Below are 16,211 nucleotides of genomic sequence, written 5' to 3' on the forward strand. Positions count from 1 at the left end.
TTGCCATGATGACACAATCAGGTTTTACAGCCTCCAGGATGTTGAATTATTATCTTCAAGAAATATTTCCAGTGGTAGTTCAGGATCATTTGGAAGTTGCCTGATGACACCTCCTAAACATTTTCTTCATGTACAACTTCTTGAAGTTGCTGATCACATTCTGGTCATTGAGAAAACAGCCTTGATTGATGTAGTGTTTGGAGGCAAAAACAACACTTTCACAAAGTCAAATTATTCTCAAATTTCTGGCAAGGTGGGGTCATGACGGAGCATTGTATCCATGAGGAGAAAAGAGCCTTTAAAAGAGGGAGTTTATTGGTGGTTAGGTGACTTTCTTGACGGAAGAGGCAAAACACATCAACAGCCCATTCATTAAAGAGCTGTCTTGTCACTACATGCCTTCTGATTGGGCTTCCAATAAACTCCTAGCTGTTCTTACCACTTTCTGTTGTAGACACCCTGGGGTTTTCAAATTGGTAGACAAAGCGTAGGCTTCAGTCAAATCCCTGAAGCATTGGCACCAAGCAATAAGTAGGAGCGGTCTTTCATGGGTTTTATGCCCGGGTAAAGAGGGAAGCTTCATCTTTCAGTGATGAATGTTCTTTTTGGGCATCTTTTCCAAGAACAGCCCAGTTTCGTCCACATTGAACACTTGCTGTGGAAGATAATTTTCTTCTTCCATCAGTTTTTAAATTCATCCTAAGAATTTGCTGCCTTCTTTATCAGCACTAGCAGCTTCACCATGCCTAACAACACTGAAAATGTCACTTCTTTTCTTAAATTTTTCGAACCAGCCTTTGCTGGCCCGAAAATCTTCAAATTCTGTGCCTGAAGAACCAGGTTGATCTGCCTTTAAATGTTAAGTAGAAATCTCCCTGGCTCTTTCACAAATGAATTCAGTAGAAACTGAATCACCTTTCATCTGTTTTCCTAATCCAGATGAAGTAAGTATCCTCTCAGTTTCTGCAGTGGGGATCTACTTTTAAACACTCTTGTAGATTTGTCTCTCACTTTCACTTCTTTAAATTTGTCTTTCTGTGCAAGAATTGTGACACAGTTGATGTCGACATGCCATATTCTTTGCATAAGCGCATTTGTTCTAATGCCTTATTCATGTTTTATGATTTCTTGCTTGGTTTGGATTGGAAAATAGCTTTTTCTTGGTCTCTTAGGCTAATGCTGGATTCAAACAATGTCAACCGCGATGCTTTTTCAAAGTTAAACTTTACATTTGTAAATGAAGAATATTTTCTTTAAAATAGCACTGCACTAAGCTGTATATTGTCAATCTGTAAAATAAATTTCAAAATGACCAATAATTTGCTTGGAAACACACAGAAAAGGCGCATTTAGTTGAGAGAGAGTCTCAAGCAAGATATTTACCTCCAGTGAAAACAGAGAGACTAGCGCCTGTTTGCTGTAAAAGAGAGGCTGGATGCAGCGCATTAAACTAGTCACTTTACCTTCAATTATGTTCAATGATTGTTAAAATGACTAAAAAATTGAATATTAAACTTTTAAAATTATTGAATAGTATAAACTTCTTGATATATACTAAAATAGTAAGGAATTTAAGCCCTAGAGCCGATTTATGTATTGGCGGACTAATACTACAGCTGGTTGACCGCCCAGTGCAAGCCAAAACTTGTTGAGGTCAGCTTGTAAGAAACTCGTTAACCGAGGGGTTGCTCGTTAACCGAATTTAAGAATCTTATGAGAGGCAGCTCGTTAACCGAAATCTCGTTAACCGGTCGCCTGTTAACCGAGGGACCACTGTATTGGTACAAGTACAGTATATTGAACTAAACTTTCCTATAGGAATCCCTGCCTCTCCTTTAAGTATATTTTCCTTTCTCCCTTAAATCTTTCAATATGTCAGCAGTTTGCTTACCCTTCAGATCTCTTATTGTGTTAGTGATATCCATTACCTCATGTTCTAAACACCTAATTTTAATTCCTTTTTTAATTTACATTTTGCTCTTTTGTGTTGCTCAAAGGGTATAACTTTTTTCCATCTTTTTGTAATTCTTTTGATATTGTTTTGACATTTTAGCAAAATTTCTCATTAGTTTTTAAGCTTATTGTTGTGATAAATTCTTCAATAAATATGCTATTGAATATTTATTTTCCTGCAGGAAGATGACCTAAGAGGCCTTCCAGATAGTAAAGGAATCCGTTATATTGAAATGGGTCGTTACGAGATGGAAGCCTGGTATCAGTCCCAGTACCCGGACGACTACAACCAGCAACCAAAAATATACATCTGCGAGTTTTGTCTTAAATACATGAGATCCAGAACTATATTGCAGAGACATGCTGCTAAATGTGTATGGAAACACCCACCAGGAGATGAAATCTATAGGTAAAATTTTTGGCTCTCTGATCAATGTGTAGGCACTTTTGAAGAGTAATTGATCAATGTACAGGCACTTTTAAAGAGTAATTGTGCCATAAGTTTAATGCTGAAAGTTTAAAAGCTTTAAATTTTAACTGAATTTCTCCCTTTCCACAGAGATTGAAGTTTTAGGGCCTTGATAGGACAGTGATTAGCTTTTTGCAAACTCATCCATACTGTTAACCTCATCATTATTGCTTCCACTTTCTCTTTTCTCTGACTCCGCTCTTTGTTTCTGTACTACTGTGTGAAAATTTAAAGGAAATTCAGGTTTGATGGTCATTTTTGGTAACTGCCACATTCTCATTAGTACAGTGCAGGGTGTCCTCGTAATAAGTGGTTAAGAGGGACCAGAAAAAAGCCACTGCTAATGAAACCACTCATAAAGGGGAATTAATTCCCATAAGAATTAACAGGAATAGGGTTTAATCGGGACTGCCACATTGTAAGTGACACTCATAAAGTTTAATTTTATATCTTTTATCAGTTATATATATACCTTTGAAACATTTGTTAAACATTATTTTATGAAATTGTTTAGCTTTACAACTTATTTAAGGTACTTAAAGTTGTTTGGGGTCAGTGTGTTGATGCAGTGCAAGCTACCTAACCATGCAATCACACTCTCATTTCAGTGAAAGTGGTTCATTGAGACATGCTCACCACTTTTCTTACAACATATAACTTCTAATTTCACATCCATCCCACTACACCACCTTGCTTCGGTTTGGTACTGACGGCTACAAAAATAATCCACCATTGTCACCAAAAACATAACAAAGTTGATACAGGTTGAACCTCCCTAATCCGGTATTCTATTGTCCGGCACCTCCGTGTCCGGCAAAATTTTAGTTTGCCTTGCAGCCACTAGTACCCACCGTAGCTATTATGTATAGTTCGGCGTACCCTTTGTTTACATATGGTCCTTGTGGAGTTTGGTGCGTTCCTAGGTATTTCAAGTGTTTCTGTAATATTTCACTTGTTATTTACCCTTAATATGCCTCCTAAGCATATTTATTTTATTATTTCATTTACTGTACAGATATTTTTTTCCTCTTTACAGGTAAACATCACCAATTTAATAATAATAATAATAATAATTAACAGTTTATTGAAAAAATTCTGCAGCCCGAAGGCTGAAAATATACATTGGACATAAATGACTTATTACATACATTGGTGGTTTAACAAAAGCCTTCATTAGAAAGGTAAAGGAACATACAGTGAACATACAGATTAATTTAGGTGTTGAACAGCAAACTCGTAGTGTAGTAACTCCCTCCCAGATGGTGTTAGGAGGAACTCACTTGGTGTAGTAGTTCCTCAGATGGTGTTATGAGGGACCTGGCGTGGTGTAGTAATTCCTCTTGAATGGTGTTATGAGGGCCTCACGTGGTGTAGTAATTCCCTCAGAATGTGTTATGAGGGACCTCACGTGGTGTAGTAATTACCTCACAGATGGTGTTATGAGGGACCTCATGTTGTAGTAATTACCTCACAGATGGTGTTATGAGGGGCCTCACGTGGTGTAATACTTCCCTCACAGATGGTGTTATGAGGGGCATCACGTGGTGTAGTAATTCCCTCACAGATGGTGTTATGAGGGGCCTGACGTGGTGTAGTAATTCCTCACAGATGGTGTTATGAGGGACCTCACATGGTGTAGTAATTCCCTCACAGATGGTGTGATGAGGACTTGGCGTGGTGTAATTCCCTCACATATGGTGTTATGAAGGACATGTGGTGTAGTAATTCCTTCACAGATGGTGTTATATGAGTGAGGTTTGGTCTTAGGTCTTCCTATCGTAGAGCGGATTAACACATCGCTGGTTGTTGTTGGGCTCACGGGCCGTTATCACTGGGTACCTGGGACCTCACTGTGTGAAGGTTAACAGGTACGACTGTTACTGTTGAGTTGTTCTCACTGACTTAAGCACTGTTCACCACTGTTCACCTCTGTTTAACACTGGTTCCGTTCCTTTCCTAAATGAAATTGTAACTTCTGGCAAGTTTTTGTCATTTTAAGTGCAGAATGAGAATTATTGTTCATCGATTTTCGTTTATTATAATTACTGTACACTGTACAGTAGAACGTGGATATAACACGAGATATGTTCCAAGAGAGGTCGCTTTAAACCAGTCGCACTTTCATCGAAGTGTTGTTTCAATGGAATAATTTAGTTTGGTACTTGAGAGAAATACAAAATACTAAAAAGACTCAGAGTCTACCCAGATGCACCTCAGCCCATCTAAAATAAACAAAACATTGTTTTTTGGTAGTATTATGTTAAAACAAACACTCATAAATTAACTCAGCTAAAATCAAGGGATGTGAAATGGTCTGTTTACTGGCTGGGAAGATGGGGGGTGGGGGAGGGAGGTGAGGTGATATGTTTGACAGTTGGCGCGAAGGTCTAATATGTGTTTATCAGTCTTTAAGAGTGACTAAGTTTTTATCTTATAAAATGCCACTGAAATGCCCTGGGAGAATATAATTAACATTGCTGGGATTCTTGTAAGATAGTGATTAATTTGGATGTAAACAAGCTATTATTTGCACTAGACATAAAAAATTTAATACCATAATCATTTAGTACATGTACAGTACATGTTTGCACTTAGGTCATTTATTTCTTTTACATTTCTTTTAGTATTGTGTGTGCATGTAAATGAATAAAAATAAATGAATAAATTTATGTAAATCTACCCAAAAATACAGTTGAAAAATTTGTACATTATTAAAATGTACTTAACTAATGTACTAAAAATTTTATCTCTTGTGCAAAATATATATGATGTCTAGATTCAAATTATTCACTGTCTTGCAAGGATTCCAGCAATGCAAATTATATTCTCCTAACTTTAGTCTGTGATATAATATAAGATACAAACTTTAAGCCTAAAACCACCAAACCCTGGCTAGGAAGATGGGGGGGGGAGGGAGGGAGGAAGGGGAGGTGACAGTGACATGTTTGACAGTTGGCACTGAAGGTCTAGTGAAGTATTTATGTGTTTATTTCTGTCCTTTAGATTTAGTTTTCGTTTTTTGATTATATAATGTCACAAGTGACCGGGGAGAATATAATTTACGTTGCTGGAATTCTTATAAGATAGTGATTAATTTGATTACAGTGAACCCTCACTTTACGCAGTCAATTGAACCTGACGGGCGTCTGCTGCATAAGTGAGAAAACGCCAGAAGTGAACAACATAACATATGGGATTAATTGAAATAGAGACTGGGCCAACCCCAAACTCCACTTTTTCAGACACACTACGCTTGTAAAAAATAACTTTATTTTTATGATGGTATGCACACACAATTAATAATTAAGAGAAATATCAATAATATTAGGTTTTTAACACTTACATTAGTAGAAAAGATAGCTGCACACGGGATGGGGGGGTGGTTCCGAGGCAGAGGGCAGATTATTGGCCCTCACCTGTGTCACGTATCAATTGATCACTATCCACCACAGAGGCTTGCAGGGCCTCTTTGTCAAACCCCCAAGTCCATATAAGTCCATATCCTCACTATCATTATCACTATCACTGACTTGGGCGCCTGGTGGGTGGCGGGTGAAGAACTCGTAATGTTTTGATGATTGGGCGACCTTAGGCGCCCTGCTCGCGCCGGCCTGCGAAAAGGGTACACACACCGGCGAAAGTGAGCATTCCGTGTTCGCAGGGTACTGCCAGAACGTGGAAACGCCAGAAGTGGGACCGCAGAAGCGAGGGTTGACTGTATAAACATGCTATAGTTTGCACTAGACAAAAATTCTAGTAATCATTTAGTACATTATTTTGAGTACATGTACAGTACAGCTTTGCCCTTAGGACAGTGTAGCGTGCCCAGAGAAACATTAGGCACAAAATTATAAATATGGTGCATCAGATTGACGCAGCAATAATACTATGTATTTTACAAAGACCGTTTGTGGTTCGGAAAATTCTATTGTCCGGCAACGGTCAGGTCCAAAGGGTGCCGGATTATGGAGGTTCAACCTGCAATTATGGTTCTTGGGGCTCTTTAAAATAATGCCTGTAGACACAGGCGACTGGGACTGAGCATGCATAGTGTGGGTGAGAAGGATAACCTTTAAGAGAATGGGAGGCAGGCGAGAGTTTCAATTGCTCAAACACTTATGCTCCGAAAGATTAACGGATTTCAGCCTTAGACTCCTCTTAACTGTGGGGACTTTTACCCAGAGGTCCTCAATTATTTGACCACGTAAGTGCGAAACCACTTATAATGAAGATACTTATAACGATGACCCCTGTATACAATACAGTACAATAAAGTACAGTACAGGGTAAATTGTATTGTGTCTGAATATTTTGATATACCCTTCAGTACTATGAGCAAAAATAGAAAGGAAAGTAAAATAGATGCTGCTGTTTTTTTATGGACTCATATCAGCTGAGAGCAACCAATCAACTGAAGAAAATCAAAAGCTTACCCTGCCCTCACAAGTTGGCAGGTCAGGTGCATCTTCTGTTAGCACTTGTCGTTATTTATTCACACTTCAATCTTGATTTAAACCTCAAGTTTTTTTGCTCCTTTCTGAGACTGAACAATTGCAGTCCAGGAAGCAGTTGCTTAGACTCAAGGTGATTATCTTTGTTAAAAGGTGTTTTGAAGACAAAACTACAGCAGTGTTGAAGTGAGGAAAAAGTAGTGTCTCAAGGTAATTTGTTTGGACTGCAGCCCCATATCCTGTATTTGTTAATGATACAGTATATAGTATCACGATTTGCTTTGTCATTGTAATTCTCGGTACCATTCTCACGACATCTGAGGATATAATGTGCTACTTCTACATAAGACAGATTTTACATACACATGTAATTAGTGTGCATAAATGTGTGTGTGTGTGTGTCCATGTATGAGTGTTGTCTAATGGTAGACCCTGCTGCCATGTGGCATCACAAAAATTATGACCAAGTCCCAGGTTGCTGATCTGACTTTCTGCCTCATTTACACACAATTGCAGGTCTCAATTTCTTTTTTACGACAACGCAACATATACAGTATACAGTCAACCCTCACTTTACGCGGTCCCATTCCGCTTCCATTTAGCGTGCCCTGCGGAACCCAGGATGCTCATTCCATGGTGCGTGCCCCCTTCTGCGACGGCTGGCAAGCCGGGCCATTTTGGATCAACCTCCGCCATCCGCCATGTTGTGTGGCGACCATTTGCCTGAGTCGCCCAGTCATCAAAACATTACCAGTTCTTCACCGCACCACAGCCAGCAAGTCAGTGATAGTGATAATTATGGTGAGGATATGGACTTATATGGACTTTGGGGGTTTGACAAAGAGGCCCCTGCAAGCCTCTGTGGTGGATAGTGATACAATTGATACAAGTGAGGGCCAATACCCTCTGCCTCAGAACCAACCGCATCCCGTGTGTGCAGCCATCTTTTCTACTAATGTAAGTGTTAAAAACCTAATATTATTGATATTTCTCATAATAGTATTGTGCATACTATCATAAAGTTAAGATAATATTTTTACTACAACATAGTTGTGTGTGTCAAAAAGTGGAGTTTGGGGGGTGCGGTCTCTATTTCAATTAATCCCATATGTTATGTTATTCACTTTACGCGTTTCTCACTTTCCGCGGTACCCTGTGGGTTACATTAACCGCGTAAAGTGAGGGTTGACTGTATAGCGTTTCTTAGTCTTGATTTTTTTTTTAGTTCTTTATTATTATTATTAATGATGTTATTAATATTTGTTTTATCATTATTATTTTATTTTACTTGTTATTATAAATTTTATTTACTATGAATAATTATTACATTTTGCCCCCCAGGCACCAATGTGTGGCCTAGAATTTCTTTCATCTTATGTATTATTTTTTTACTTTCAGAAAAGACAAATTGTCAGTATGGGAAGTGGATGGCAAAAAGTATAAGATTTATTGTCAGAATCTATGCTTACTGGCTATGCTTTTCCTTGACCACAAAACACTCTACTATGATGTTGAGCCATTCCTCTTCTACATTATGACACAAGCAGATGGTGAGGGTTGTCACATAATTGGATACTTTAGTAAGGTATGTAAATTTGTATTTCTTTTACTTTGAATTGTGATGTACTTTGTTAATACAGTATATCTGTCTCTATATTTCATATATAAAGGCTTAAGGTGCACCACCTTCACTGTTCATAATTTCTGCACATTTTTCTATACTTGTACTCTTGTGGCAAGCTGACTCTCTCACACACTTTTAGTTTTTATATTCTACATCCTTATTTTTTCACATTACGTATCTATTTCCAGTCATGTTACTGAGAAAGGAACATCTATTATTTCAGTAACTTAATCAGTTCATTGCTCCTTCATATTCCTTATTTTTTTTAATTATATGGTACCTGTACAGTATTTGAAATTCTCATAACAGAATGGTACCTTAACATCACTTTCTCCCTCCCTGATTCTTTACCCTATTTGTTCTTTGAATTTTGCAGTAACTATTATGAAAATAAATTCTCTTGTTCAATACTACCACTACCACTGTTTACTGGTGTAGATCCATCACTAGCCTGCATTAATTGTGCTCTGTCAGTTTACTTAGTATGCTGAACTCATGCTCATTTTATACATTGAGGTTCTGCGTTGATTGAATTATCCCCCCCCAAAAAATTTCTAAATATATTGAAACTATCTCAAATTTGTTGATTTTTGCCACAATTCGAGAGAAATTCAACCTATTTATGGGATGTGAGTTATGACATTTCATATTGGGAAGCCTAACATGACAAATGTACATGTACATTTTGCCCTTAATACAGATTTATACATGGTCTGTATTGTGACCCTTTATTTTTTTGTGCACAGTCTGGATTCACTTATATACTGTATAGTTCAGCATGGTCACCACGTGGGGCCAAGTAGTGTGCCATGCATAATCTACACTCTTTTATATAGTTAGGTCAGCCACAGGTCATACAGTACCTTAGTTAGGTCAGCTACAGGTCATACTGTACCTGGGGGTTAGGTCAGCTACAGGTCATACTGTACCTGAGAGTTAGGAGAACTACAGATCATGTACTAATTGAGGGAGTTAGGGTAGTAACAGGTCATACACTACCTGGAGGTTAGGTCAGCTACAGGTCATACACTACCTGGGGGTTAGGTCAGCTACAGGTCATACTGTACCTGAGAGTTAGGAGAACTACAGATCATGTACTAATTGAGGGAGTTAAGGTAGTAACAGGTCATACACTACCTGGAGGTTAGGTCAGCTGGTCATACACTACCTGGGGGTTACAGCTACAGGTCATACTGTACCTGGGAGTTAGGTCAGCTACAGGTCATACACTACCTGGGGTTAGGTCAGCTACAGGTCAACACTACCTGGGGGTTAGTCAGCTACAGGTCATACACTACCTTGGGGGTTAGGTCAGCACAGGTCATACACTACCTTGGGGGTTAGGTCAGCTACAGGTCATACACCACTTAGGGGTCAGCTACAGGTCATACTGTACCTGGGGATTAGGTCCTGCTACAGGTCATACACTACCTGGGGGTTAGGGCCACAGGCCATACACTACCTGGGGGTTAAGTCAGCTACAGGTCATACTGTACCTGGGAGTTAGGTCAGCTACAGGTCATACACTACCTGGGGGTTAGGGTCAGCTACAGGTCATACACTACCTGGGGGTTAGGGTCGCTACAGGTCATACTGTACCTGGGAGTTAGGTCAGCTACAGGTCATACACTACCTGGAGGTTAGGTCAGCTACAGGTCATACTGTACCTGGGAGTTAGGGAGAACTACAGATCATGTACTACTTGGAGGGAGTTAGGTAGTAACAGGTCACACTACCTGGAGGTTAGGTCAGCTACAGGTCATACACTACCTGGGGTTAGGTCAGCTACAGGTCATACACTACCTGAGGGTTAGGTCACACAGGCCACACACTACCTGGGGTTAGGGTCAGCTACAGGTCATACACTACCTAGGGGTTAGGTCAGCTACAGGCCATACACTACCTGGGGGTTAAGTCAGCTACAGGTCATACTGTACCTGGGGGTTAGGTCAGCACAGGTCATACACCTACCTGGGGGTTGTCGCTACAGGTCATACTGTACCTGAGGGTTAGGTCAGCTACAGGTCATACACTAACTGGGGTTAGGTCAGCTGCAGGTCATACACTACCTGGGGTTAGGTCAGCTACAGGTCACTAATTACCTGGAGGTTAGGTCAGCTTCAGGTCATACACTACCTGGGGGTTAGGTCAGCTACAGGTCAACTACCTGGAGGTTAGGCTGGCCACAGGTCATACTGTACCTGGGGGTTAGGTCAGCTACAGGCCATACACTACCTGGGTTAAGTCACACAGGTCATACACTACCTGGGGGTTAGGTCAGCTACAGGTCATACTGTACCTGGGGAGTTAGGAGAACTACAGATCATGTACACTTGAGGAGTTAGGGTAGTAACAGGTCATACACTACCTGAGGTTAGGTCAGCTACAGGTCATACACTACCTGGGGGTTAGGGTCAGCTACAGGTCTCACACTACCTGAGGGTTAGGTCACACAGGCCACACTACCTGGGGGTTAGGTCAGCTACAGGTCATACACTACCTAGGGGTTAGGTCAGCTACAGGCCATACACTACCTGGGGTTAAGTCAGCTACAGGTCATACTGTACCTGGAGTTAGTCAGCTACAGATCATACACTACCTGGGGGTTAAGTCAGCTACAGTCAGCATTGTACCTGAGGGTTAGGTCAGCTACAGGTCATACACTACCTGGGGGTTAGGTCAGCTGCAGGTCATCACACTACCTGGGGTTAGGTCAGCTACAGGTCATACACTACCTGGAGGTTAGGTCAGCTTCAGGTCATACACTACCTGGGGGTTAGGTCAGCTACAGGTCATGCACTACCTGGAGGTTAGGGTCAGCTACAGGTCATACTGTACCTGGGGGTTAGGTCAGCTACAGGTCATACTGTACCTGGGGAGGGGTCAGCTACAGGTCATACACTACCTGAGGGTTAGGTCAGCTACAGGTCATACACTACCTGGGGGTTAAGTCAGCTACAGGTCATACACTACCTGGGGGTTAGGTCAGCTACAGGTCACACTACCCGCAAGTTAGGTCAGCTACAGGTCATGCACTACCTGGTTAGGGCTGCCAGGTCATACTGTACCTGGGGGTTAGGTCAGCTGAGGTCATACACTACCTGGGGGTTAGGTCAGCTACAGGTCATACTGTACCTGGGGATTAGGTCAGCTACAGGTCATACACTACCTGGGGGTTAGGTCAGCTACAGGTCATACACTACCTGGGGGTTAGGTCAGCTACAGGTCATACACTACCTGCAGGTTAGGGTCACAGGTCATACATTACCTGAGGGTTAGGTCAGCTACAGGTCATACACTACCTGGGGTTAGGGTCAGCTACAGGCCACACTACCTGGGGGGTTAAGTCAGCTACAGGTCATACTGTACCTGGGAGTTAGGTCAGCTGCAGGTCATACTGTACCTGGGGGTTAGGCAGCTACAGGTCATGCACTACCTGGAGGTTAGGGTCACAGGTCATACACTACCTGGGGATTAGGTCAGCTACAGGTCATACACCACCCGCAGGTTAGGTCAGCTACAGTCATACATTACCTGAGGGTTAGGTCAGCTACAGGTCGTCTACACTACCTGGGGGTTAGGTCAGCTGCAGGTCATACACTACCTGGGGGTTAGGTTAGCTACAGGTCATACACTACCTGGAGGTTAGCCAGGTCATACACCTGGGGGTTAGGTCAGCTACAGGTCATACACACCTGAGGTTAGGTCAGCTACAGTTCATACTGTACCTGGGGGTTAGGTCAGCTACAGGTCATGCACTACCTGGGAGTTAGGTCAGCTACAGGTCATACACTACCTGGGGGTTAAGTCAGCTACAGGTCATACACCTACCTGGGGGTTAGGTCACACAGCTCATACACTACCTGCGGGTTAGGTACACAGGTCACACACTACCTGGGGTTAGGTCAGCAGGTCATACTGTACCTGGGAGTTAGGAGAACTACAGATCATGTACTACTTGAGGGAGTTAGGTAGTAACAGGTCATACACTACCTGGAGGTTAGGTCAGCTACAGGTCATACACTACCTGGGGGTTAGGTCAGCTACAGGTCATACTGTACCTGGGAGTTAGGGTCAGCTACAGGTCATACACTACCTGGAGGTTAGGTCAGCTACAGGTCATACTGTACCTGGGAGTTAGGTCAGCTACAGGTCATACACTACCTGGAGGTTAGGCAGCTACAGGTCATACTGCACCTGGGAGTTAGGGTCAGCTACAGGTCATATACTACCTGGGGTTAGGTCAGCTACAGGTCATACACTACCTGAGGTTAGGTCAGCTACAGGTCATACACTACCTGGGGTTAGGTCAGCTATAGGTCATACACTACCTGGGGTTAGGCTGGCTACAGGTCATACTGTACCTGGGGGTTAGGTCACTACAGGTCATACTGTACCTGGGGTTAGGTCAGCTGCAGGTCATGCACTACCTGGGGTTAGGTCAGCAGGTCATACTGTACCTGGGGTTAGGTCAGCTACAGGTCATGCACTACCTGGGGTTAGGTCAGCTACAGGTCATACTGTACCTGGAGTTAGGGAGAACTACGGATCATGTACTACTGAGGGAGTTAGGGTAGTAACAGGTATACACTACCTGGAGGTTAGGTCAGCTACAGGTCATACACTACATGGGTTAGGTCAGCTACAGGTCATACACTACCTGGTGGGTTAGGTCAGCTACAGGTCATACACTACCTGAGGGTTAGATCGGCTACAGGTCATACCCTACTTGGGAGTTAGGTCAGCTGCAGGTCATACTGTACCTGGGAGTTAGGAGAACTACAGATCATGTACTACTTGAGGGAGTTAGGGTAGTAACAGGTCATACACTACCTGGAGGTTAGCCACAGGTCATACACTACCTGGGGGTTAGGTCAGCTACAGGCCATACACTACCTGGGGGTTAGGTCACTACAGGTCATACTGTACCTGGGGGTTAGGAGAACTACAGATCATGTACTACTTGAGGGAGTTAGGGTAGTAACAGGTCATACACTACCTGGAGGTTAGGTCAGTACAGGTCATACACTACCTGGGGGTTAGGTCAGCTACAGGCCATACACTACCTGGGGGTTAGGTCAGCTACAGGTCATACTGTACCTGGGGGTTAGGTCAGCTACAGGCCATACACTACCTGGGGGTTAGGTCAGCTACAGGTCATACTGTACCTGGGAGTTAGGAGAACTACAGATCATGTACTACTTGAGGGAGTTAGGGTAGTAACAGATATACACTACCTGGGGGTTAAGTCAGCTACAGGCCATACACTACCTGGAGGTTAGGTCAGCTACAGGTCATACTGTACCTGGGGGTTAGGTCAGCTACAGGTCATACTGTACCTGGGGGTTAGGAGAACTACAGATCCTGTTCTACTTGAGGGAGTTAGGGTAGTAACAGGTCATACATTACCTGAGGGTTAGATCGGCTACAGGTTATACTGTACTGTACCTTGGGGAGTTAGGTCAGCAACAGGTCATACACTATCTGGTAGGGCGAGGGTCAGCTCTAGGTCATACACTACAATAGTCTGTCAATAATATGATGTCCATAAGATGGAGTTTATTATTCATTATGTCTCTGATGGTATAGGGTGAAAATTATGGTACCTTAATATGATTTTTGCACTACATTTCTGAAACAATTATGATATTGCCATAAATTTTGTTGTTGCCAGTAACAAAATAATTGTTCAGTCCTTTAATTTTTTTTAACTTGTTAAGATTCTTGAGTAAATGTTTTGTTCATAGATGTAACAGCCAAATATGCATGCATAAATGTTACCTTCTTACACAAATATAAATGCTGATTTTGAGGCAGACATTTGTAGAATTGAGAACTGTACAGTATATATACTGTATTATATTCTCTTTAATAAACTCGGAGTGAAGTGTGTCACAGTTTTGTTGAACAGTCGATTCTAACTGAACTTGTTCAGATCCATGAAAGATGTACAAAAGGTTTTTGAACAGTTGCAGATATTTATGAACTTTCTTGAAGCTTTGGCGCCATTTGCTATAACTTCTTAAGAATTTTTATCTTTCTTGCATGGTTTCCAGTTTTATGATTCTCAGTGTTTTCAAGCATATTTTGGTATGTTTGAAAATTAGGTAATTTGCCTTGAAGAACAGCTCAGCCCATGATGAAAAGTTTACACAAGTACAGGTATGTGATTTACAAGCTGTGAAAGAAACTGGTTATTTCCTTGAAGTTTAGTATTTAACCTATTCTATTTAGATGACTGGTAATCTCAACAAGAAATGCTGCTTTAGACCATAAAGCCACATTACTTATCAAATTGTGGAAGTGATCTCTTTTTTACATTGACAAAAAAAGGTGATTTTGTCCAGTAAAATGTACTTCCAACACTTAACCACCTGACTTCCATGAAGAAAACAAGCTCCCCATACTCAGGTTCATTCTCTTCTCGAAGCAAGTTGAATTGACAATGGTTTAGTGCTTCTCATTTTATGAAGCTTACTACTGTGCTGGTATTTAAATAACAACTTTCAGTTTTTATTTATTTATTTATTTTTCTCCACTGATTGGCTCGTTAACCGCTTGGGCGATCGGTCACATCTATGTTATGCACTGTTGGCGCATGCACTGGCTCCTGAATGTATCTGAACCTACTCCAGTGCTGGTCAAGTCTGATCTTGAAACATCTTAAACTCAGCGCCATCACAACACTCTCTGGCAGGTTGTTCCATGAGTTCACAACTCTCGCTTCGAAAAAGTTAGCCCTCACAGTTTTCTGGACTTGTGGCTTCTTCAACCTCGAGCTGTGATCCCTTGTGGGGCCAGCATCCACCAGCTCCAGGTAAGGACACTCGACTGAGTAGTGCCCTTTGAGATGTTTATACACCTCAATTAGGTCACCCCTTGCCCATCTGTAGTATAAGCTAAGCAATTGCAGCCACTCTAATCTCTCTGGGTAGCTGAGGTGCCGAAGTGCTGCCACCAGTCTGGTGGCCCTCCATTGGACATTTTCAATCAACTGACAGTCCCTAGCATATCTCGGGGACCAGGCAGGATGACAGTACTCCAGGTGGGGAAGCACCTCGCTCTTGAAGATTGTTACGAGGGACGGACCGTCTAGATATCTGAACGACCTTCTTATAAGACTTAATAATTTAGTTGCTTGGTTCACCTTCTTCTCACAATGGCCCAAGAACTTCAGTTCATTGTCAGAATACCCACCTCGGTCCTTTTCACATTACTCTCAATTAAAGCAGTTTTTGGTTCCATTGGGACATATGATATGCCTCCTTACCATTGGTACAGTCTCGTTCAAGATTCTTCGAACACTGCTGGAGACAGCTGGCAACTCAAGACCGTTTGTTTACTGTAGTACTTAGTAAAAATTATGAATGAATGTAAAAGTGATCGGTGATTGGTTACTTAGTTACAGGTAATAGGTACTAGGCAGCTATCAAACAGGAGGGTACTATTGCCTGGGAAGATATTGGAAGCATAATGTGTTGTCTAATGGTAGACCCTGCTGCCATGCTCACAAAATTTGTGACCAATTCCCAGGTTGCTGATCTGATTTTCTGCCTCATTTACACACAATTGCAGGGTCTCAATTGTTTCTCTTACATTGACAACACAACATACATATAATGATTCTCACTATTGATCTTTTTTTCATTTTGTATTTCTTTATTATTATTATCCGTGTTGTTGTTATTATTAATATTGTTATTATTATTATTTT

General features: G+C 41.7%; 1 protein-coding gene across 1 annotated transcript in view; it reads left to right on the plus strand.

Moving 5' to 3' along the window:
- Window positions 1-16,211, plus strand: part of LOC121876127 (histone acetyltransferase KAT7-like) — a 181,311-nt gene that overhangs the window by 93,462 nt on the left and 71,638 nt on the right. The window contains 2 exon segments of the mRNA XM_042381064.1: window positions 2,136-2,362; window positions 8,272-8,458. Coding sequence (XP_042236998.1) covers window positions 2,136-2,362; window positions 8,272-8,458 — 414 coding nt within the window.

Source organism: Homarus americanus, unplaced genomic scaffold, assembly GCF_018991925.1.
Source record: "Homarus americanus isolate GMGI-L3 unplaced genomic scaffold, GMGI_Hamer_2.0 scaffold34921, whole genome shotgun sequence".
NCBI classification, from domain to species: domain Eukaryota; kingdom Metazoa; phylum Arthropoda; class Malacostraca; order Decapoda; family Nephropidae; genus Homarus; species Homarus americanus.